The sequence below is a fragment of the Tiliqua scincoides genome, chromosome 1 (assembly GCF_035046505.1).
Source record: "Tiliqua scincoides isolate rTilSci1 chromosome 1, rTilSci1.hap2, whole genome shotgun sequence".
Lineage (NCBI taxonomy): Eukaryota > Metazoa > Chordata > Lepidosauria > Squamata > Scincidae > Tiliqua > Tiliqua scincoides.
The window spans coordinates 135,771,604-135,796,702 of record NC_089821.1 but is presented as its reverse complement, the minus strand read 5'-3'; the positions used below and the strand labels follow the sequence as shown (position 1 = coordinate 135,796,702).

The 25,099-nt window shown below is 42.3% G+C and overlaps 2 protein-coding genes across 3 annotated transcripts in view; both read right to left on the bottom strand.

Moving 5' to 3' along the window:
• Nucleotides 1-759: 759 nt before the first annotated feature.
• PLA2G7 (phospholipase A2 group VII) lies at nt 760-23,647 on the bottom strand. 2 transcript variants are annotated; one of them, XM_066637867.1, is made up of 11 exons: nt 23,353-23,647; nt 17,456-17,566; nt 15,668-15,818; nt 14,389-14,482; nt 12,907-12,975; nt 10,869-11,013; nt 9,396-9,509; nt 8,286-8,377; nt 6,990-7,160; nt 4,760-4,908; nt 760-3,039 (listed from the first exon to the last, which is right to left on the bottom strand). In XM_066637867.1, exons 2-11 carry the CDS (start codon nt 17,540-17,542, stop codon nt 2,927-2,929), a joined length of 1,185 nt encoding a protein of 394 aa, XP_066493964.1. In that variant the 5' UTR covers nt 17,543-17,566; nt 23,353-23,647; the 3' UTR covers nt 760-2,926. The 2 variants fall into 2 exon arrangements, with proteins under 2 accessions (XP_066493964.1, XP_066493972.1); XM_066637875.1 differs by having other exon boundaries at nt 23,367-23,647.
• The window catches only part of LOC136645831 (dual specificity calcium/calmodulin-dependent 3',5'-cyclic nucleotide phosphodiesterase 1A-like), a 58,809-nt gene continuing 57,210 nt past the window's right edge, over nt 23,501-25,099 (bottom strand). The window contains exon 12 of the mRNA XM_066622253.1: nt 23,501-24,044. Coding sequence (XP_066478350.1) covers nt 23,501-24,044 — 544 coding nt within the window. The remainder of the gene's footprint in view (nt 24,045-25,099) is intronic.

Genomic DNA, 25,099 nt, shown 5'->3' with positions numbered 1-25,099 from the left:
AGCAGATTTCAAGTGTGGAAATGTGATAAATGGCAAACTAGGAAATGCATGTTATAGCTTTATAACAGTGTTCTTTAGCTGCCTACTCATTAACTCTTTGTTGTACCTCCAACAGCAAATGAAGTGACTTATGGTTCAGATGACAATAATGATCCTTCTGTGTGTTGTGCCAGCACCACTGAAAGTTCGCCTGAGTGACTGCATCGTCTTGCACACAAACTTTCTCTAATTGACGACTAAAGTCTAATGGCTTTCTCCTGTCCCAACCAGGAACAGTTTGGCACTTGTAGAAGTCCTTTAACATGTTCTGCACAGCTAAATTTGCCATAGTTCTTATGACATCTCTTAGTAAGACTTGGATTTGTAATGAACCAGTCCTACCATCCATCATCTTGAAAGTCTAAAATTGTTATGTCTTGGGGCTTGTTTGTGAAACATATTCTTGCATATCTTGAGTGTGCTTTAAAAAAAATATAATAAAAGCTTTGGTTGGCTTTTTTGGAAACAAAGTAGAATAAAGGTTATATTGAAGATAGTTTGTGGTGTTTCATTTCCTACTTCACATGGATCGTACCTAGAAATACAGAACTAGTCTAAAATCTTTAATGTTTTGGCCAAATGACTAGGGCGGACTAAACTAGGTAAGCTGCTGCTTTGGAACTGGCTTTGCCACAGTAACAACAATTGTGATGAGTTGAAAATATTTTCAGGTTCTAGCTGAGCAGAAATCTGAGAAAGTAGTTCAAGTGACACAAGCAGTAAATTTTTATTAGCACTTCTGAATTCTCCAAGCTTGTCAAGTAGACAAGAACTGTGTCCCTTAACATACAGAATCGTAAGTATTTCAAGAAGTGGGGGAAGAAGCATATAGGGAGGACAAAGAATTTGACAGCAAGTTGCATCCTGCTCATTGTAGGAAAAGGAAGTAGATGTTGAAGTTGTACACTAGACGTCTTTGTGCTTTTAAGGAAAAGGCTCTGTACTGAGCAGTGGGGTGCAGCAAACCAGCAACTAGCCTTGTTCCAACTTTTTCACTAATGTCTCAATTTGGCAACTAAAAATATTTTAGTGCTTAGCTATTCAATTACACTTCACAGTTGCCTGGTTTACTGGTTTGACTACTGATTTTCTTGCTTCAGAGCATGGTACACATTCTGTAGCTGCTAACTAAAGGCATCTGCATCTGTGCTGTATTTAATAGGTAAATTATTAACTACTGGTTCACCTTAATGATAGAAGGGTTGCAGGGTCTGTTTAAGCATCTTGAAAGTCTGCTATATAACAAAGGGAGTCTAACAGTATTGCAGCAGCTAACCAGTTCCTAAACAATTTGCTTTTATTAAGTGGGGACATAAGATAAAGCGGTTGCATTCTGTCCATTTTCTCCAAACCACTCCTTTTTGTCTCAAGTTTTACTTCTTGTGTAGTTATCCCTACTCTTTTCTGCTGTTCTCTCTTCCTAAGGCCCTCCCATCTATATATTGTATTTTGCTTCAATCTTTTTAGACTAAATGTGCCTTAAATGCAGATATTATTTGCAGACACCATGCTGCTGCTGGGGGTTTCCCTTTCCCCACATTCTTTCCAGCTTGTCTACCTAATGATTTTCCATCACTGTGCCACAGCACATTGGTGTGCTACAGGAGTAAGAGTCATTTAGTACTAGCGCATTGGGGGAGGTGAGCCCCCCACCAGCAGCATGGTGTGCCTTGACACTCTCAGCACCTTGTCAGAGTGCCATGAGATAAAAAGGTTGAAAATCATTGGTCTACCCCTTCCTAAGAGTAAATCCTAGTACAGTGGTTCCCAAACTTATAGGTCGCAACCCATCAGAGGAAGTGGAAGCAAAGCATTCCTCCTTAAGGGGAGTAGCCGTGCTCCAATGGCAGCAACAGTGCTGCTGCTGCCAAGGGTTTTTTTTTTTTTAATTTGGGGGGGGGGGAGGTGGTGCTAGCCTCCTGCAGTAGCCTGGAGGCTCACAGTCCCCTTTGATCTCTTGCAGCTTGTTCACAAAGCCCTTCAAGTTAAAGCTGCTTCTGGTTTATGATAAAAGAGAAGGTTTTGTAAACAAGCTGCAGAAGAGATCAGAGGGGTCTGTGAGTACTGCCCCCTCTTAGTAAAAAAAGCCTCTTGGCAGCAGTGCAATCTCTGCAGCACTATCACTGTTCTCCACCCACACAAACACCTGGTTCCCAACTCCCCTGTAGGAGTTTGGGAACCACTGTCCTAGTGGTCTTGATGGGGCTTCCTAAGTGTAATCATGCCTAATTGCAATATAAGGTGACAGAATTTGCTCACTCAAGGCATTCTTTTAATAGAGGCTGAGTTATTTGCCCCCTTCTCCCCTCACATTTCACTTCATGAATAGCACTTGTCAAATTCTGGGCAGAAACACTGTTCTAAAGTCTAGTTAGTCTCTGGGGTTACATATAGCCAAAATGGAGCCATCAACAAACATGGAGAGTGGTATACATATGTTGCTTATTCACATACTGCTATCTGGATAGTTGTATCAGGACAGGCAAGAGGTATGGTTAATGCTGCACTTTTCTAATTTTTCCCCAACTCCCATAGAAAGAGAACCATAGTGAGGAATAGGAAATGCAGGCTTGTGTTCCATGGGGTGTTGGGTCATGGTAGGACTTAACTTTTGCATGCCCTACTGGCGGCTATATTTTCAATTTCATAGAGATAAAGTATTTAGAATGCCCCCTTGACCAATTTGTGCCATGCCTTCCATCAGAAAGAAACACTTTTTATGTTCCTTTAATACTAGAAAGCAAACTTGTAGACTGTTAACTTCTGCTGTATGGCATGTTTTACCACTTGTTTTCTTCAAGCTGTCCTAGCAAGTAGCACTGTAAGCAAGCAGGTCAATTCAACACCTTGTCAACTGAGAGTTGAAATGACACTATTTTCACTGTGTCTAATGTTTTGAGGGAGGTGGCATTGGTGGTAAGTCAATGTTGGTGCCTGGAATGACATTAAGTCCTCTGCCATCTAAGAGATGATCCCACTCATCAAAATCTTTCTTGAGACCTATAGGTAGCAGAAATGCAAAGTAGGTGATAACATATACCTCAGAAAGCAAAATGGTAATTCATGTCATATGAAGGGCTAGAAAAGGATTGGCCAGAGTTATATTTTTAATTACTATTGTGAAAATACCAGATTTACAATCAAAACTAAGTTTCCCTTCATTTTTACAAGTTTGTATATGGTTTTACCCCATTCCCACAGTACACACATTTGTTTGCAAAGGTCAGTTTTTATTCTACAAATTCTGCTATAAACTGTACAATTCAGATCAACATACTTGCAATAGGATCAAGCATTTTCTACATACCAAGTATGACTACAATAAATGATTGTGGAGTTTCATAGAATCATAGAGTTGGAAGTGTCCTACAAGATCATCTAGTTGAACCTCCTGTCTATAGCAGGAAATCCTCCTAGAGCATCTTCAGCAGGTGCCAGTTGAGCCTGTGCTTGAAGATCTCTAAAGTGATAGAGAATCCACCACCTCCCTCAGCAATCTGTTCCACTGCCAAATACCTTGACTGTCAAGAATTTCTTGCTGATGTCCAATCGGAATCTCCTCTCCTGCAGTTTATACCTATTGGAATCTAGTTCTACTCTCAGAAGTAGTCAAGAACAGAATTGTTCCTTCTTCCATCTGGCAACTCTTCAGGTATTTGAATAGCTCTATCATATCTCCTCTCTGCCTGCTCCTGGCTAAATATTGCATACCAAGTAAGATGAGGTACATTTCTTTCTGAGAAGTTTAAACTTGTGTACTGTACTTTGTTTTAATTGGTAATTGTAAAGCTCAGTGAAGCCTGTTGCATGTACTACATTTGTTACAGGGATGCTTCTAAAAATAGCCTCTCAATGATCTCTACTAGCCTCTCAGTGATCTTTACTCCAGCCATAACATTGAGGACTACTTATCTTGTGGACCAGGGGTGTCCAAACACCAGCCCTGGGGCCACTTGCAGCCCTCGAGGTCTCTCAATGTGGCCCTCAGGGAGCCCCCAGTCTTCAATGAGCCTCTGGCCCTCCGGAGATTTGTTGGAGCCCACTCTGGCCCAACACAACTGATCTCAGCAACTGAGGGCAACTATTTGACCTCTCGCATGAACTGTGGGGTGAGGGCTCCCTCCACTGCTTGCTGTTTCACATCTGTGATGCAGCAGCGGGAGCAAAGGAAAGGTCAGCCTTGCTTCGTGCAAGGTCTCATAGGCCTTGAGCTATCGCAAGACCTTCATTCATATAAGTTCATCTTTAATATATTCATTTATGTAAACTTATTTAAATTTATTCAAATTTTAAATGTAATTTAATTCTTTCCCCCCCCCCCGGCCCCTGACACATTGTCAGAGAGCTGATGTGGCCCTCCTGCCAAAAACTTTGGACACCCCTGTTGTAGACTACCACCACTGAAAATCAGAACAGCCAGAGTGGCATAAAGACACCAACTGAGATGGCAGCACTAGGTGTGGTAAGCAGTTCTAAGCTACTTGTGGATAGCACTAGGATCACTTGTCACAGGGAAGAAGTTCTACCAGAATTCTCAAGGTCAGTGCAACATATGCACTGGCCTAAAGATTTTTATTTTAATTGGCATTTGGTGGCCAAGGATAAAATAGTATTATCTATTTAAATCAGTATGCATAAAGATGATCTTAACACATGACTCACACCAAGCCTTTGGGATGGGGTGGGCTACACAACAAAGAAAACTAATGTAGCAACTTACCTAAATGTTTCTGTAGAAAGGCTAATGAAGCTTTATTACTAATATCAATGGCTATATTTGGGTCTATTTCCCCTTGCAGTCTAAAAATCTTTCCAACAAGGTTGCCAGCCAGGAATGTAAAGTCTGGAAAACTCTGGTGTACTGATCCCCTAAAAATACAAAAGACATTTTTTTCCAGGTACATTATAATCATGAAAGGATAAGTGTATGCTACAGTGGGACCTGGTATCTGTGAATGTGACATCTGCAGATCTGAATCACCAAGGATGCTAGACAATACTGGGGTCCACATTTAAGTGCCTTTAACCAGAGCAAAAATGCCAAAATTTGAGTTTTTTACCCTCACGCTGTAAAACCGCACCATTTCCCAGTCTCTTCAGCTATTTTTAGGTCTGAATAACCCACTTCTGGGTCACACAGAGGTTCCTTGCTCCTCCTAGTGTTGCCCCAGAATGCATTGCAATGCATAAGTACTTTTGCTAGTCCCCAAATCTGCAGTACCTTTTTACCCAGTATGGTGATGCACAATTGTTACATATTGTCACATGTCTACTATAATAGATTCACTAGGTGTTCACGTTCACCAAATGGCTATTTATGGTGCATGCAGATAGGGAGGCAAATAATTCCTTAACAAGACCTTGATATTTTTTTCCTTGTGAAGCATCATGGAGGGAAATAACTGAAGCTAGGATATGGGTGAAGTGGCTGCAAAGTTAAGAGCATTCATGCAAATTTTCTAAGGGAACAGAATAAGGTGGGCCAAGTTTGAGTTGTGTCCTAAGTGGGAGAAAAACAGTTTCTCCATTCTCATGTTGTTTGGGAGTTTGCTCTCTGAAACATCTCAGTTTGCTTACTCGTTTGTTGTCCTAGAGACAAATACAGTTGCACTTTACTTAGCAACAGGAATGCGGTCTGGCACCCCCATCACCAAGCAAGGCTTGATGCTATACGAAGCCTCCAAAAAGTGATGGATGCTGCTGGTTCCTGTTCACCCCCCTCCGCCCAGCCTCCAAACCTGATGGGAGCCATGCTCCCTTCGCCTCTGGTGGCTATTCTGAGCCACGGAGAGGGAGTGCACATCCGTGTGCTGCCTCTATGGAGCTCGGAATGCTCATTGCAGGTGAAAACACACAACCCAGTCACCTGGGAAACCAGAAGTCATGTGTTTTTGGCCGAATCTGCCAGTCTGAACCTCGGAGAGGCAGCACGCAGATGCACACTGCCTCTCCAAAGCTTAGAAAAGCCTCTGGAGGTGAAGGGAGCCTGCGGCTCTCTTCCCTCCCTTTGGAGGCTGAGGGAGAGTGAACAGGAACCAGCAGCGTCCATCGCACATGTGGGCCCTTGCTGGGCAGAGCGGAGCTATATGGTACAACTTGGTTCCTCCTGCCTCCCTCCCTTTTTTGAAGTGGTGGGAAGGAGGAATCTACAAACTGCATTGTATGGTCACAACTGCATTATTCAGTGAACTACTCTGCTATACCCATTTGAGGATATGGAGCAGTGATTTTCAACCTTTCATCTCACAGCACACTGACAAGGCACTACAATTGGCAAGGCACATCATGCTGCTGGTGGGGGGTTTGTATCCCCCAATGGCCCTACTATAAATGACCCTCCTCCAAACTCCCGTGGCCCACCTGCGACCCATATGCAGCACACTAGTGGTTGAAATAATTGATATGGAGGATGAAATAAAGGCTGAACTAGAAGACCATTTTTTTCTTGCACAATATAGTTGGTCATCATTTTACACAAAGGTCATGTTCCAAAGTTCCATTAGACCCAAACTATCTTAAATCCAAAAAATACATACTGTCTCCCGAAGAGCTAAAATCACACTAAGAGGGACCTGCAAGAATTGAGATGATGCAACATGCATCTGACCTGCAACTGCTTAATTCTCCCATTGTAGGCTTGCTCCAGGACATAAACAGAGTACATGAAATGGTAGACGGAACCGCCTGCACTGTTTAAAAACTGTTCTTTTCTGAGTTTTTTTCTGGCCAAGTGTGTATATCTGAATTAGCACAAGAAGAATATGCATAAGATGTGGGCCAACCATAGTTCTATAATATGTTCTATAATATGAAGATAAAATATATGTATCTAGCAATATATGCACTTCCTATAAAAACATCTGGAATGCTCACTGTCCAATTAGTATAACTGCTTCCAGACAGTGCCTTCCCACTAGAAATTACTAAGGCTGTTATAGCTTAGCACTTACTTGATAGTGATCATTTTTCTTTCTCTATCCATGGAGTTAAGTTTCTGTATTTCCAAGATGTTTAAAGCCCACTGGAATTTTTCTGAATTAATAAACAGCAGCGGTTGATGAACTCTAGGATATATGTCATCACACAGTGGATACATCCATGCATCAAGGGCAATGCCACATCTGTACAGAAAAAAAGCAAAGAGTAAAAATGTCTAATCAGATATCAGTTTCACAAATCTGAAATTAAAAATTGATCATCTGAGCTTGCAGGCACACAAACATTTTCAACAAATGTTTCTACACATGCCAACTGTTATAGTGTTCAGACTTGATAGTATGAATGAGATGGTAAATTGTGTATATGCTTCCTTTGGAATAGAAAAGTGTGAAGGAACTTGTTCCATACCAACTGAGTTAAATTACCAAGCCCAAGAAGCGATGTAAAAATGAGGGAATGCTATCATCCTCCGGATCAAAAACCTGAAGGGGACCTTGCAATGAGGAAACAAATCAGGGAAGCTTCAAGTAGAGACAGGGTTGTAATCATGGGGGACTTCAATTATCCTTATATTGACTGGGTCAACTCGTGCTCTGGTCAGGAAAGAATGACCAGAGTTCATGACATGCTAAATGACTGTGCCTTAGAACAGCTAGTCATGGAGCCCACCAGAAGACAGGTGACTCTGGATTTAATATATTGTGCGGTACTCAGGATGTGATGGCTGTGGCGGAGCTTTTGAGGGCCACCAAAAAGGGCCTTGCAGGCTGTTTGCTAGACCACCCTGATCTAGCTTCACTGTTCAACCTATACATTTGCTTTATTTACAATCATCAGAAAGTTCACCATAAGTCAGTATTGCTCAACAGGTATCACCAGTGGTACTTGAAGTGCTGTCTGGACACATGCCACCTGCAAAACCAGGAATGTGACACAACAAACAGTGGTAGGAGGCTCAGTAGGGTGGGTAGAGTCCCAAAGCATGCTTTTCTGTGCTCAAAAAAGCCCTTCCATCCACCCTGAACCTCTGACTGATGTTTGTTCCATCGCATCTGGCCTCCAAACCCAGAAGTAACTGGTAATTATGTCATTACCAGTTACTTCTGATGGTACTTAGGTGGATCATGTGAAGTGGTACAGCAGAAGACAAATGTTGAGAAACACTGCCATAAGCCTTCACTGGTCTGCTCAAAGGAAGCCCAGAATCCAGTCCATATTGCCCCACAACTCTCAACTCAGCTTAAGCGCATTATAAATTTTCAAAGTCTTGTTAAAGATAGAGTAATTTTTTTCATTATAGTTCTTACTTAAATCGCACATCATTGCTAAGAGTCTTGATTGCTGTAGCTGCTCCAAAAGAGTGTCCCATCACTGCTATCCTCTGTATATCAATACAGTCCTGAAAGGAAATAAAGATACTGTACAGGCCATGTTCTTCTGACTTGTTTCCATTTTAAAAGCTATAAAATTTGGGTATCATTAAATATACGCAAGACATAGTCTAACATAAAACCAAGAGTGCTTACTTACACCTACTGAAATCAAAGCAAACTAAACAGTATATTGGAATGTGGCCAAACTGCTGTCCCTCATGCCTTAAAATGTCGCTTATAGTGCAATCCTATGCATGTCCACTCAAAAGCAAGCACCACTGAACTTAGTGTAAGCATGTACAGGACTGCAGCCTTAATCCCTACCAACATACTTGTTCCTTACATGTGCTTCACACTCTTCTTCCAAGGAGCTCAGAATGGCATTTTAGCCTCACAACTACACTGTGAAGTAGCTTAGCCTGAGTGATGTTTATCACAGGGGCTGCCAATGAAAACTTTAGCCATTTTCTGCATTCTTTTCCTGTAATGTGTAGGTAAGGGAAATACATATAATGTTATCATGTACATTTTTCCACCTCTCACTCTCTCTCTCTCTCTCTCTCTCTCTCTCTCTCTCTCTCTCTGTGTGTGTGTGTCTCCTGTCCATGGCTGTAAGTATAGACCAGGTCAACTGCACATGATGTCACATCACATATTACCTTAACCCTGTGCTTCAGGAAGAAAAAGGAAACAAGAGGTGTCAGCCTTGGTAGCAAACTCTGATAACTAATTGTCACATCTAGTTCCAATCTGAGAGTCAACAATTTGCACAAGACTACAGGGATCTGAACCCAGGTGTATCACTTTCAATACTTATTTTTTAAAAGCTTCTCTGTTACATAGCCAGCTCCAACCAAATGCACTGGCAAGTTCAGTACTATGAACATATCTACATTAGAACAATATTATAATTACCTCCTATAGCACTGTTTCACACAGCACTCTGCTTCCAGGAACATATTTACAGCCTTATAGGCAGTTTGACTCTTACTAAATCCTCTTATTGTTATTCTATTTGTATTAGAACCAACCCATTTCTTTTACCTTTAAAAGAGTCCAGTTAAAGTTCAAAGGCAGCATATTCACAATTTGTTTTCCGGAATTAGCATCAAGCATGAGGTCAAGAGCTCTAATGCACTCGTCTGCTCTCTGATGCACCTACACAGTTAACAGATGTCAACCACTATCCTTTGGAATACAAAGAACCAAAACAGCAAATCTTGAATTTAGCAATTAGGGTATGTTTTCTATGTACTTGTGGTAAGATATCAATGGTACTCAATAAGTATAGATAAGAGGAGTTGGTTTTGTGTTTTTTTTAACTAGCAACTCACCTTATTCCCTCTGTACAAAAGTCAATGAGACTGTTAACTGCAATCAGCCACGCATATTAACCATCAGATAGCTCTTCAGAGAAATTGTATTAATCTCACAAGTTTCTAAGCATCTGTAGTTCCCATTAACCTCACAGTATACCCTGTTAGTACCGGATATAATCCAACCAAAGTTAAGGCTGCAGATCTAAACATCTGCCTGGGAGTGAGTCCCATTAAATTCAATGAGACTGACTTCTACATAAGCATGTACAGGATCGCATGGTAAATTACTTCAGTGGTAGAGTTAAGCACATTCTTAAATCACTTCTACTGAAATAAGCAGGATAACTTTGGCTGGACTGTGCTCATAGACAGGAAGATAACTAAGGTTGCTCCCCTTATTACAATGTAAATTATTTATCAATAGATTTTTGGAAGACCTAAAAAAATCTAAATATCATTTTAGAATTAATTCAATTATTGATTTTTGTCTTCATGCATTCAGCCTCATTTATCAAAATGACTTAGCAGACATTCTGAAATCTGTCAAAAATATAAAATTATAAGAGGTGTTACCCACACATCGTAAGACCTAAAGCAATACTGTCAACACAAACCAAACAGGCACTCTATTTTATTAAGCAAAGTGGTTGAACTAATCGGCTCAATTAATTGTTTATAATAACTTAGGCTAGAAACAGACTATTGTACTTTCAAGGAAGGTGTTATTGTCAGTGGGGTGTACTTCCATTTTTTCAGGTGAAACAGGTAAGTATGTCAAAAACCTGCAAAACCTGTTTGATCAGATATGTCAAAAAACAAAATGTATGAATACTATAGGCAATATCATTCTATCTTAATCTCTCTTCAAAATTGGCTGTCTTCAACATAGCGTGTAGGACCCATGTGTTCACTGACAACAGAAATGCTGATGATGAATAAACAAGTATCATCTAAAACAGGGGTGCTCAAACTTTCAACTTTAGGGATGCTGGACCTTTAACAAGTGTATAGAAGAGAGAATTTCAGCAGGTGCAACTTGTCATCCCAAAGATGACAAGCTGCACCTGCTGAAATTATCTCTCCTACACAAGTTTAAAGGTCCAGGGTCCCTAAAGTTGAAAGTTTGAGCACCCCTGATCTAAAACAAAGGACTCCCCCTCCCCCAACATCTCACTGGATTACGTAAGCTTTAGAGGACCTGCTGCCGACGCACTGATGCATCATCTTCATCTGCTTTTAATTTTCTGTAATAAATCCATTCTGTGTGCAGCGCAGAGGCTTGCCCTTTTACTTCTAATGCAGGATTCTCTTTATAGTAATATGTAGCTGCAGAGGACTGGTCTCTAAAAAAAGGAAAATGTTTGAAGGCTTCAAGAATTTGCTGAAAGAAAGCTATACCCCTTTCACCCGAAGAACTATACCATGCCATCTATGCTCCAATATAATTCTTGTATAAAAACCAATTCACAACTTCTTCAGGATTTATAATAATGAAAAATCTGAATTAGAAATGGTACACATTATGCACATAAGTCTGCATCTTAAGGATCTTGCCATTTTAGACTCCATACCAATAATACTCTCCAGCACAGCCATAAAAGCAGGCAATGCACAACCATAAAAGACCTTGTACCATTTAACACTAGCCTACGGGCTCCTCTAAAGAAGCTGAAAAAAGGATATCTCTAACTGGGGGAATCAGCAGCAAAATAGCAGGTGCACTTCAATGCACACTGGGGCAAGAAATCAAAACTTCACATATACACCAAAGGGTTCTGAGTTGTCTGTGATGAATCAGGAGAGAGATCTTGGGGTTTTGGTGCACAGCTCAATGAAAGTGTCGATCCAGGGTGTGGCAGCTTTGAAGAAGGCCAATTCCAAGCTTGGGATAATTAAAAAATGAGATTGAGACCACAAAGGCCAATATTATTATGCCACTGTACAACTCAATGGTAAGGCTGCATCTGAGGTATTGCGTGCAGTTATGGTTGCCATATCTCAAAAAGGATATAGTGGAACTGCAGAAGAACATGACCTGGCCTAGAAGCCTTTAAAACAACAGATTTATGGAGGAAAAGGTTACAAGCCACAGGTGCCATGATGACTATTTGTAAGCTCTAAGTTTTAGAGGTGGCCTATCCCTGAATGTCAGATATAAGGAAGTGGCAACAGGATACAGGTATCACGTTGTTTTCAGTGCTCCCTGAGGCGTCTGGTGAGCAACTGTGAGACACAGAAAGCTAGACTAGATGGGTGCTTGGCCTGATCCAGCAGGGTTCTTCATATGTTCTTAGCCCATAGGAAGCTGTGGACACAACTACTATGGGTTTAGCTCCTTCTAGATCAAATAAAAGTCAGGTTGCCTTTCATTCGCTATGTAGAATAATCACAGTAAAGAGAAATATTCAGTCCTTCAGTAACTAATAACTTAGCATGTTCCTCACATCCTTACCATTACTACTCCTTTCTATGAATGCAATTTGAGTAATCTCTGGCTGGCAGGCAGAAAGTGAACCTACTGATGCAATCTGTTTCACAAAGAAACTTTACATGTCTACAATGGTGCTTTGAACAGCAATTCAGTGGCTAGTTTTCCAAGCATTTCCGTGGAGGAATATAAAGTTGTGTGCCACTTAAAGACGGCGATGCAGACCAGCATCCCAGTTGTCAAGTAGCGCTTGACATTACGTGAAGCCTCCAAAATCAAGGGGGAGCCACGCTCCCTTTACCTCCTAAAGCTTTTCTGAGCCTCGGAGAGCCTCTCCAAGGTTCAAACTGCTCGTTTTGGGCAAAAAGGCGCGACTTCTGGTTTCCCAGGTAACTGTAAGTCATGTGTTTTCGTCCAAAACGGGCAGTGTGAGCCTCAGAGAGGCTCTCCGAGGCTCAGAAGAGGAGGCCAGGGGAGCATGGGTCCCCTTCACTTTGGAGGATGTGGGGGGGGGGGTCAACAAGGTCCAGTGGTGGCCAGTGTGTGTGTGTAGAATACATTCAATATACATAGTATATATTGAAAGTTCATGGTGATTTCTAAGGAAGACTCAGTATCAAAATATTCAGTTATCGGATCTTTCTTGAAAAATCAAAGTTTTCAATTCCAATACACTTTCTGCACGTCTTCTACTAGACTACATTTGATAGTCCAAAAGAATACTGAAATGAAGTTTTCTAAAATCCACACTTGCTTTCTAATTCTAGCCTATCCAACCTTTCTGTTTACGACATGTAGGATTCCATACCTGTGCTCAACAGCAGCAACAACAAAACCCCGAGATGCCATTTCAATACAAACTGCTGAATATATAGTTCTGTTGAAAAACATGACATAAATCATACAGATTAATTACATTCTGACATAATTCATAAACTATTAGTATGCTACATTGTAGCATTCTGTACACTGTAGCATTGCTTTCTCTGTTTCATATTGCTATAATCTGTATATGCAAGACACATCAATGTATTGAAGGTTGTGTCAATGATGATTTCTCTCCCTCAACTTATTGAAGTTTGCTGGTACAACAACAAGGCCTCAGGGTTCAGCAGTGGGGAGGAGGTTTCTTCACTAGTCCTCTTCCTCCACCTGACTCTTGGCTCCTTCTTTGGGCTTGTCCCAGCACCAGAGCAGCACTAAGGTAACCTTCCAGAGACCTCTTATCATCACTAGGGTTGTGAAGGTTCAGCTGGAATCCCTGAGATGGTGCCTTAGAAGGTGGGGAAGTCTGGTAGTGGACACAAAGATGTCTGACAATTTTCCATGGGCCAATACCAGTGCCTATTTGGTGTGGAAAACTGACCCAATCCAGACAACTTTCAGCTTGCACTGCCACAGTAGTCACTGATAACAAGAACAGAATCGTAGATAACAAGAAATAGGTGGTAGTTCTGCTATTCACAGATAAGCAAATTTGCAGATGGCAAATTCGTGTATAAAGAGTATAAAGAGTATAAATTTGTGTATAAAGACTGTATTTTAATAACTGCACAATTAATATATTTTATATCTACCATCTAGAATGAACTAAATCAACTTCAGATACAACACGACAACTTCAAATACATCATATATATACTTGACAAAGTACAAAGAGCTGGTCAAAGTACATTCATTTCAGTAGGCTTTGATATACCTCACTCTTCAAAGGACTGGGCTCCCTGTTTGTTATCACAGCTGAGATGCAAGACATTATATTTCCTATTTTATAGACAGAAGAACCAAGGATGAGAGTTTGTGAATTACCCAAAACCAACACCTGGTTGGTTCAGTCAATTCTTGACTGAATTGGAATCTGAAGCCTGATGCCAAGTCAGTACTTGAGCTTGTGTCACTCAAGCATTGGTCACCAATGTTTTTATTTTTCAAAATTAGGTTACCATCACGTAAACAATATTTACACTCTACCCATAAATTTGTTAATTGTGTGTTTTTTCAATCACCCCCACCCATTTGAAGAATCAGAATTACCACTACTGTTCATTTATGACTGATCGGTTTATTTTCTTTATAGTTTATATAAAGTTTATATTTATTTTTCAATATTTATTTATTTTATGTTTATTAAATGACAGAGTGAATTAAAACCATTCTTGACCATTTTTAGCTCCATGAATTGCCTTTCACCCTGATGAAATGCATCATTTGAATGCAATAATATTAGGGATGAATCTGATTTTCTTTGGCTTTGGAAGGCATTCTGTATTACCAAAATATACAATATTACCTGAAAGCTCCAAGTCCATGGGAAAAAATAATTAGGGGATATCTTTCTCCAGGTTTGACTGTAGCATTCCATTTTGCAGGGCATGTCACTGAGCCTAGGCAGAAATTAATAAAAGAATTAAGAAAGAGTTCTAAGAGCTATTAAGCTACTGGGTTAGGGATGTCAAATCTGTTTCATACAGAGGGCCACATAGCATTCATGGATGCCTGCTTGGGGGCTGGAAGTGACATTATTAAGCAGGAAGTGATGTCAATAAGCAGATGGATGGCTAGAAATAAGCAGTTTGCTCTCAAATAAGAACTCATCAGCTGCAAATGACAGAAGAGAATATGTGAAATCTTGAGCATATTTTCAAAATATAGGAGAGCCTCATTATCACGTGGGCTGGATAAAGTGTATCCACAAGTCTTTTATGTTTGGCACCCCAATATATAATATATACACGTGTAAATGCTTTCCATGCACGTAGCTAAAGTAGTTAGTGGCTACGGTGGATTTACTCAGCACTGTTCTTACTTTTTATAAGCACAAGAGTAAGCTAAGCCAATTGTATTACTTTGTATTACTTTGTAATTGTATTGTTTTAAAAAGAATAATTTATGCTGCAAACATTTTTGAGTCTGCTCTGGAACAGTCTCACTGAAGTAAATAGGAATATTCTGGAGAGGGTCTGTTTGCGACTATGGCTATAAGCCACAGAGAGTTAAGACACTGAAAATAAATGGGCACAATCATTTATAATCCTGCATTGGCCTGAGTACCAACAAAATACTGATGGAGGGATGGGGGGGGCGAGTGGCAAAAGACAAAAGGCCCATGAGCCCAATAACGGCAACTTCTCCAGCCAGCAAAATAGCTGGCCTGTGCCCTTACTTGGGGGAAGAGGTCGTTCATTAACAAAACGTTAACAATTGTAATACCTTTATTTGCTTTCAGCTCTATTCCCCTTCATCTGACGTGTAACATTCTACTTCTTGCTACCTGACAGTATTAGAACAAGGCTTTTGTTTTGTATTTTTGAGATAGTGCAACATCCTACAAAGAATATAAAGTGAAATCCATTGCTATGCAGCTTCTGACCTGTTTCGCCTTGGTATGTACATGGTCTTTGTGCTGGATCCTTTTCAGCAAATCAGTTTCACTAACAGTACTAATTGAAGTTATACTGATATCCACCACAACTATGATCTTTTCTGATGGCAGAGAACACTGAAACACAAGTCTACAACCAGGGGATGCTTTTCACTGAGTATATTAATCAGAACCTGCCAAAACCTACCAACATAGTATGTAAAAAAGAACTCTCCTAATGTCCGAAATATGTTAAGGAAATCAGATAGCCCATGATAATATTCTTTCGTGGGAATCCATGTTGTTTCTTCAGTACTTGTACCAGTTTGGGAAGGGTAGTACAGCCGCAAAAAACTTCCCTATCACAGAAAAAAAAGTTATTATTCAAAGTTACTTTTAGAAGAAAACTAGTGCATGATGCACGAATAAGTTATAAAAACTATCATACTGCAATAGTTTAATGTTATCAAATGACGAAATGTGGTTTATCGCAAAAAATTTCTTAATGTTCAAAGTGCAACAAATCCCGTGTGGCCATGGTCTTTCCCCTCCAAGAACAGGAATGTGCCTGCCGACTGGCTCACATTCCTAACTATTTTATTTCACTTCTCCACCCAGCGACTGCCACAATGTCACTACAACAAATGAGAAAACTCTCAGCACACAGGAAGCTGGTGGTAGCTCCATTCCAGCAGTCTGAGAACCTATTCTGTGGGACTCATCCATTCACCAAACAGCAAGTGAAACGAGCTCAGGGTTCATTCAGGCAAGATGACGTTGCTAGGAGAAAAGGTCTAGCTGGACTACATCAGGTTCTCTATTTCATTTCAGTCATTTTGCAAGTCCAATTATCACTTTTGATTCACTTTTCTTCTCCTGTTGTTGTTTAAACTTTTAATAAAAACAGGTTCTATTTTTAATCCCGGCTCTGCCTGGTCCCTGGTAACGGAGAGGTGTAGAGGTCTGTTACGTCTCTTGTTCTGCAGAGGGATTCCAATAAGCATCTCTGGCATTTAGAGGGTTGGAGGGTTTTGCCCAGATGGCCTCCCTGTCTGGCGTTATAATGGGGTGGTGGCGGCAGCAGGTACATTCTACCAAGGTTTTCCCCCATTCCACTGCTTGTCCAAAGGAAAGAGGGGAGTCACAAGGGAGTGAGCACACTAAATATTAGGTGCTGCATTCCTGGGTCAGCCTGCATTCTCCTGGGTGTCCCCACTTGTCCGTGATAGAGTTTCCTTCTTTCTCATATAAAATTATTCATTTTAGCATGGTAAACAAAACAGAGTCAAAGAAGCCATAAAAGGCAGAAGCCAGAAGTCTTCAAACAAGCAAAACAGATTACACACTCTAAGAGCATGAATGCAAGCTGATGTATCATCAGGTAAGCAAAAAGTAAAAAAAGGAATCTGACCATACAATTTTCTCCCTGTGGAAGAAAGAATTCTTGTTTCAAAGGACTTCCTCCTTTCTCCTGGAGAAAGGAACTACCTGTAATACATTTAGGCTGCAATCCTAACCACACTTTCCTGAGCGTAAGCCCCACTGAACAAAATAGGACTTACTTCTGAGTAGACCTGGTTAGGATTGTGCCCTAAGAAAAATAGTAAACATTTTCTTTATGTACAGTACAGAACTTAATGTATGTACAGCACACAAAGAAAGGGAAGAAGGTTCCAACCCAGGTTTCTTCCTGATACATTAGTTTACATGTGTAAGGATTTTTTTAAAATATGGAGTAATATTTGATTGCGAGAACTGGTATGTTCCAGACATAGGTTTACCTCATTCAATAAGTGCAAGGTTGTGACCATAAGATGGATATAATTTTAGATGAGAGAGAGAACAAACGAACTGTTAAGCATTCAGTTACTACAAACTTAAACCTCTGCTATTAGATCCAGACTACTGATAAACTCAGTTACAACAATTGCACTGTACAAATGACACATCAAGGTACATGTTTCTGAATATTTTAAACAAAGTTTAGACAACATACCTGAATACCATGACCAGTCATGAGGTCTGTACATCCAACAGAATAAGGGCCTTTCCCTTCAGGAATTCTCTGAATCTTGTTTCCCATCTTCTTTGTGCTTCAAAGGCAAATCTGAAAAGCAATGTAGTTACACAGTGAACTGTTATATTTATGGACATGGTGTGAAGGCACAGGATACAGCAATCTTGTTGAAGCTAGTCACAGTAGGATATACCCAGAGTTTTCTAGAGTTATAGTTAATTGCTATACAAAATTGATTTAATACTGAGGATATTAAATCAAACCTTGTTATACATGGATTTTTATACATGGATTTGACTCAACACGAAAGGCTACTGCAAATGAGAAGGAATGAGCTGATCCCTGGTGAAGGGGAAAAATCCACCCCTTCAAAATCAGTTTAGAAACACTGCTTGTCTTACTGTTGTAGAGAGACAGTCATACAAACAATTATAGGTATAACCTAATTATCCATGGATTTCTCACCCATGAAAAGATTTTTCTATCTCAATGATTTTTCTATCTCAATGAGAAGGGCCCTTTAAATTAGAGGGAAAAACTTGATTAACAATAGCCTCCTTAATGTGAGAAAGGGTGGCTGGCTGACAATCCATCAATCATTCTCTCTCCAGGTACTTAGAATGGCTTCACTCCAACCCAATGGCTTCACTCCTCTGAGCACATGAAAGAAAGATAATCACTGTGCATTTTTTCCCAGCTCTAGGTGGGAGTAAACACTGACTTGGAGTAAAGCCTTTCTAAGCACCTGGAGAGAGAATGATTGATGGACTATCTGCCTAATGACTCTGTCTTACATCACAAAGGCTGTTTTTAAATTGCCTAGTAAAAGAACATTGTTTTTTAAATGATTTGCTTTAATGCAATTTTTGCCATCCACTGAGTTCTGGGAATGGAACCCTTGCAAATAATGAGATTCAACCTGTAATTAATATAAATTTGAAAAAACAGCAACTATATGTTGTAGTTGTAAATAAATGGCCCAATAAAGGGATTTAAAAGCAATGGAATAATTTCTATAAAACATACAACAAGTATATTATACCAACAAATGTTCAGTGTGATCCTTGAGCTTGTTTTGAGGCACATAGTTTATTGGAGTCGAATTCCACTGATGCAAGATACAATCTTAAATCTGGAACTACATTCAGCTTACTTTGGTATTTATTTTTTATGAAGGTATAAGAGAAAGCCCTCTCTACTTTGTATAGCTGGCCATATTTTGTTTGTAAATGCCACAAGAGTAGAGAAGGTTTCATGCTACCATTGGGTAATACCCCACACACTACACACTGGTGCTTAGGACACTCCTCATCTCCTACATAAGAAAACCCATACCTCATATATTAATCACAATATTTTCTCTTTTTACCTGTATGAAGATCTGAATACTATGCCTTTTCACTGTTTTGCACCAAAGTGTTAGACGTGTCTTGAGAAATTATGACTTATCACTTTCTACATTGTTTCGTTTTTTACTGTGCCAATTTTCAACCACTTATCCATAACTGACAATACACTAATTGATGACAAAAAAAACGAGCAGTTGGTGGGGCTTTTGCAGCCAGCTAGTTGTTTTCCATTCTGCCTTGCCAGCCTTGGAAGGCCCTGCTTTTTCCCACCATTATTCAATTTTTTTTCCGTATCCTTGAAGGTCCTGTCAAGTACCCTGGGGATACATTTACACAGCTCTAGGACACAGGTTGGGAACACTGCTCTAGGACACAACAACAAACAGACCAATTTATCCCCCATCGGTCCATGGCATGCAGTGCCACTAACAGAGCGTCTGCTGCATGCTATGGGGAGGGGGGAGCAGAGGCCAGGGAGAGCCAGTAGCTGTATATAATAGTAGTCATCAGGCCATCTCCAAAGAGAAGCGGGGGCATGTTAGGCTAGATAAATGGGGATAGCATCCTGGCATGCACTGAAACACCGTTGAAACACACTTGCCTGCCCCACTACCTGTCTCCAAATGAACCACCCGCACTGCTACATTACCTGCACAGCCTCTGGCTACTGCACACTCAAGACCTCTGGCCGTTTGCACCAGTAGCCCTGAAGCGCACAGCAGTGGTGCACCTTTTAGGATACTGCAGCAGCATTTATGACAGCATACTAGGAGTTCCACCACCAGAAAGTTTGCCCTGTGTTGCCAGTTGCAGTGAGAGGTGGTTCCAAAGAAAAGGGGAGACAGAAACAACTTACGAGGGTTGCCCAGAAAGTAATGCACCACATTTTTTTCTTCAACAATTATTTATTGAACACAATGAAACTTACACACAAGAAAGAATGATGTTTCTTCTACACTCCCTATTTTTCCACGTGATCTCCATCCAGTTCTATGGCCTTCCTCCAGCGAGACACAAGGGCATGTATGCCCTGTCGGTACCACTCCTTGTTCTGGTCACGAAGCCATTTCTGCACTGTGCAAATCACCTCTTCGTCATCCTCAAAATGTCTTCCGCGAATGGCATCCTTTAATGGCCCAAACAAGTGGAAGTCTGAGGGAGCTAGGTCAGGGCTGTAGGGTGGATGGGGGTAATATAGTCCAACCCTGTTTAGTGATGTGTTCCGAAGTCCTCAAACTTGTGTGAGGCCGAGCGTTATCATGTTGAATCAAACATTCACCTGGGTTGTTATGGCGCCGAAGTCGCTGGAAGCGCTTCTTGAGTTTGGTTAATGTCTTCACATAAGCTTCAGAATTAATGGTGCTGCCTCTTGGCATCACATCAATGAGTATGACGCCCTCACAGTCCCAAAACACAGTGATCATGACCTTACCGGCAGAAGCAGTTGCTTTGAATTTTTTCTTCTGTGGAGATTGAGGATGACGCCATTCCATCGACTGTCGTTTTGTTTCGAGCTCAAAATGGTGAACCCAGGTTTCATCACCTGTCACAATCCTGGACAAGAACGCTTCCCCCTCATCTTCAAAACGTTTCAGCAACTCAGAAGAAATGTTTTTTCTGAGAGATTTGTGGTTCACCATAAGACAGCGCGGAACCCATCGTGCACACACTTTTGAGTAATCAAGAGCACGGATGATTCATCCACACTTCCTTTGCTGATTGACAGCTTCAGCGCCAACTGCCTAGTCGTTATGCGTCGGTCCTCACGAATGAGCACATCAGCAAGCTGCGTCTTGTCAGGTGTGACAGCCGTGGATGGCCACCCCGAACGCTGCAAATCTTGGAGCTCTGCCGAACCGTCTTCTAATGGCCTCACCCTCTGTGTCCAGCGACTAACCGTACTTCTGTCGACTGCAGATTCTCCATAAACTGTACACAAACGTTTGTGAATGTTCCCAACAGTTTCTTTCTCCGCAGTGAGAAATTCAATGACGACACGCTGCTTGTAACGTACATCACTTACAGACGCCATTTCGAAACACTGCTGCAGCTATGCTATCTGTCTGAAGAAACCAAAAATTTGTGTGTGCACTCCTGAAAATTCAAATAATGTATATCTAAAGTTTCGCATTCGTACCATTACTGTAGGCTGAGAAAAAAATGTGGTGCATTACTTTCTGGGCAACCCTTACTCTTGGTTACAAGCCAGTATATGTATTAAAACCATGTTTTTCTGGCATGGGAAGAATGTTAATGCAGTGGTTCCCAAAGTCCTACTCTGACCATGACAAGTAGTTGCAGGGGCAGGGTGGGGATAATGCACCAAAGGTGCCGCAGCTTTTTTTACCTGGAGGGTAGAGCCGGCCTCCTGCAGGGTCCAGGGGGCTCACAGCCCCCTCTGATGTCCTCAGTGCTGCTATATGCAGTGCTTATCTTTGATCAAAAGCTATTTTCAGTCCACCACCCCCCAACCCTGCAGGTGGCCAGTGTTGCACTCCAGGTAAGTAAAATGTCCCTGGGTCCCTGTGGCATTGTTAAAGCACCCATTTCTGGGCCACTGCCGTTAAGGGGGATAGCCCTTTTCTGGTTCCTCTGGGGCAGTGTTTCCCAAACTGTGGGTTGGGACACACCAGTGGGTCATGAGCTAATTTTAGGAGGGTGGCAGAAATTTTTTGAAAAATAAAAGAAATATTTACAAGTACCCTTGCCTGATGTGCAGAAGAAAATCATTAGCTGGAATGCTAATCTGTGGGATGAGGTAATCTTCATACCCCAAATTAAAATGTCACATTTTAAAATTTTCTCTAGTAATTGGCATGCCAGAGATCACTTCTGAACCCAGTTTCAGCCTTTTATCTGGCCTGGAAGTCCCTAAGTGCACATCTTGACCTCCAGTTCAGCCTTCTGGGAACTCTGGAATGATGTAAAGGTTTGGGGGAAACAGTCCCTGAACTCAATTTCTTGGGACAGTTAGCGAATATCTACACACATGCCCTATATGTCTCTAGCAGCCTTGGAGGCACAGGATCCCCATTATTATTAATTAATAAAACTTTTATTCTAAATGTCTTTTTTGGGTGTGTGTCTAGTGGGTTACGATAGACTGTCAGTTTAAAAAGTGGGCCCTGGAACTAAAAAGTTTCAGAAGCACTGCCCTGATGGGTTGTGACTAACCAGTTTGGGAACCAATGTATCTGAGAACTGAGCAGAACACAACAAACATTAACTCTTCCCAGCTTCCTGGAGATATGCTCCTTTTAAAGTGCCCAAGGGGTAGTGACATGGTTAGCTTGGTCCATGTGACCAAGTGACAGGGGTGTCCAAAGTTTTTGGCAGAAGGGCCACATCGTCTCTCTGACACTGTGTCGGGGGCCCGGGGGAAAAAGAATCAATTCACATTTAAAATTTGAATAAATTTACATAAGTTTATATAAATGAATATATTAAAGATGAACTTATATGAATGAATGAAGGTCTTGCAATAGCTCAAGGCCTATAAAAGGCCTTGCATGAAGCACCACTGGCCTTTCCTTTGCTGCCACTACTGCATCACAGATGTGAAACAATGAGCAGTGAAGGGAGCCCTCATCCCACAGCTTACGCAAGAGGTCAAACAATCACCCTCATGCTGAGAGCAGTTGCGTTGGGCCAGTGTGGGTGCCAACAAATCTCCAGAGGGCCAGAGGCTCACTGGAGACTGGAGACTCCCTGAGGGCTGTACTGAGATGCCTTGAAGGCCCCAAGTGGCCCCAGGGCTGGGGTTTGGGTACCCCTGGTCTAGAATGCAATATACCTGTAACTGTTTTCAATACATAGTTAGCTTAACTACCTGAAGGTGAAAGCAATTATTTCTGGATGAATTTTGTTTGTTTAATTTTTGTCTGCAATATGCAGCTTTTTAGAAAGTCTAAATAACACTCTAGTAAAAAGGGATATATCCATAGAAGAAATAGCTCCCTCTTGGGTGTTCCTCAGTATGGAAAACCACATCTTACTATCAACATGCACCTTTGCTGCCACGCCTGTAAAGTTAATATGTTCCTCACTGGAGAGTGACTTATAAGTAAACACATCAGCAAAAGGAAACATTTTGACCTTTATACACTTTACAAGGGGAAGAGGAATAGGTGGAAAGTGCCAGATTGATTGTAATGGATTGCTGAGCCACCCTATTGCTGTTGCCAACCTGTTTTCTCACAGATGCCTTCTTCTTTCAGCAGCCTAACCCAGTGGTTCTCACACATTTAGCACTGGGATCCACTTTTTAGAATGAGAACCTGTCAGGACCCACCCGAAGTCACATCAACACGCAGGAAAAAATTTTACCACCTCAGGCTGCAATCCTACCCAGGAGTAAGTCCCATTGACTATCATTGTTAAAAGAATATACATAGTGGCTTGTTAAAAGTACAGGTCTGGAACATTTCCCCCTATGCAGTTACATCCTCTGGCAGCATCAGGTCTAGTATATTGCAAATAAAATACCGAAATGAATGGGAACCCAACTGAAATTGGTTCGCGACCCACCTGGCCTAACCTACCAAATCAACTCAAGCGGTGTAGAATTTGCTGACGTGGAGACGAGCTGAGCAGGCGAGGCTCGACCTGCAGAATCTCTGCCTGCGGTGCCCTGGTCAGAGGCCTTTCATCCAGGGGGAAAGGGGGGTCGTCCTGCTCAGAGCCCCAGAAGGAGAAGCCGGTCTGCAGCCACAGAAAGAGCAAAGCCGTTTCCGAGCACACCTGAGCCCCCTCCAGCCGGGCGCCAGGCGGGAGAGGCGCTCCGCGGCCGCGCAGGGAGCAGCCCCCGCCGCTCTGCAGCCGGAGGAGGGGCCCTGAGCGCCCACCTTTCCTGCCAGCCGAGGCCGCGGGAGGGGTCGGGCGCGGCGCGGCGCGGCGCGGGTCCTGCGCGCCTGGGGCGCTTCTGGGCAGGCGGAGCCGAGTGGCTACGTGGCTCTGCGGGCCGAGGGAGAAGCGGGACTCTGCTCCCGCAGCCAGCTGACTTCCTCGCGCCTGGCGAGCGCGCCTCTGACGGCACGAGCCGGCCCTCTGCGCACGCACAGCGCCGTTTCCTGCTGCTGCGGGGCACGCGAGGGCGGGCTGCGAGCGAGCCGCCTGTCAGACCCCCAGCAGCGGCTGACCTGTTGTCGTCACAAGGCCGGCCGGTGGTGTCACAGGGACTGCGGCTCTGGAAAGACCCGCCGCTGTGCTTAGAGCCAGGGCTGTGAGGGGGGAAAAGAGAGGACCCCCAACTTCTCTGTGGCTCGTCCCACTTTTTCATCCGGGAAAAAACGTGTGGGGCAGGGCGGCCGGGAGCCCTCTTTTGCCAGCTCATGGACTCTTTTTTTAGCCTCCTGTGCTGGAAAGAAACTTGACACCCCAATCCTCTTCACACTTACCTGGGAGGAAACCCCATTGACTCTAATGGGACTCACTTCTGAGTAGGCATGCATAGGATTGGGCTCTGGGGCTGCAATCCCCTCCACACTTTCCTGGGAGTAAGCCCCATTGACTCTAATGGGACTCACTTCTGAGTAGGCATGCATAGGATTGGGCTCTGGGGCTGCAATCCTTGCCACACTTTCCTGGGAGTAAGCCCCATTGACTCTAATGGGACTCACTTCTGAGTAGACATGCATAGGATTGGGCTGTAAGTCTCCAAAATGTATCCTATAAGTCTCCTTAACTACATATGTAATATAGTTTAAAACGTTATAACTAGTAATATAGTGTTTAACCCCATGAAATCAATATAGGAGTGTTCTTAGTTTTAATTTTGTCATTTCTTGCATTTTTTGTGGCTGTCCTGCACTTTGGAGTGCCTGGTCATCAGGGTGACCAGATACAATGGAGGACAGAGGCAGGTACAGCTTAACATGAAAGGGTTTTAAAACATGAAAGGGTTATCTACAATACAATGATTAAAGGTACAGGTGCTCTGTCCTCCATTGCAGTGGTTCTCAAACTGGTGGGTTGTGACCCACCAGTTCATGTAACACTGTCCCTTTAAGGGGTGAGGGAAGAGGCAGGGAAGCAATCCCCAGGATCTTGTCCCTAAGGGGGGGGGGGGGCAAAGGGAGTGTGCTTTAACTTAGTTGAGTCCCAGTGCAGGCTGCAGCGCAGCCCTCCACAGGATTCCCCAAGGCTTGGAATCTTGAAACAGAACAATCTCAAAGGACTTCAATCACACCACAAGATTCCAAACCTCGGGAGCCTTGCAAAGGGCTGCACTGGGCTCCCTGCACCTCCTGCAGCCTCCAGCAGCCTGCACTGGGAT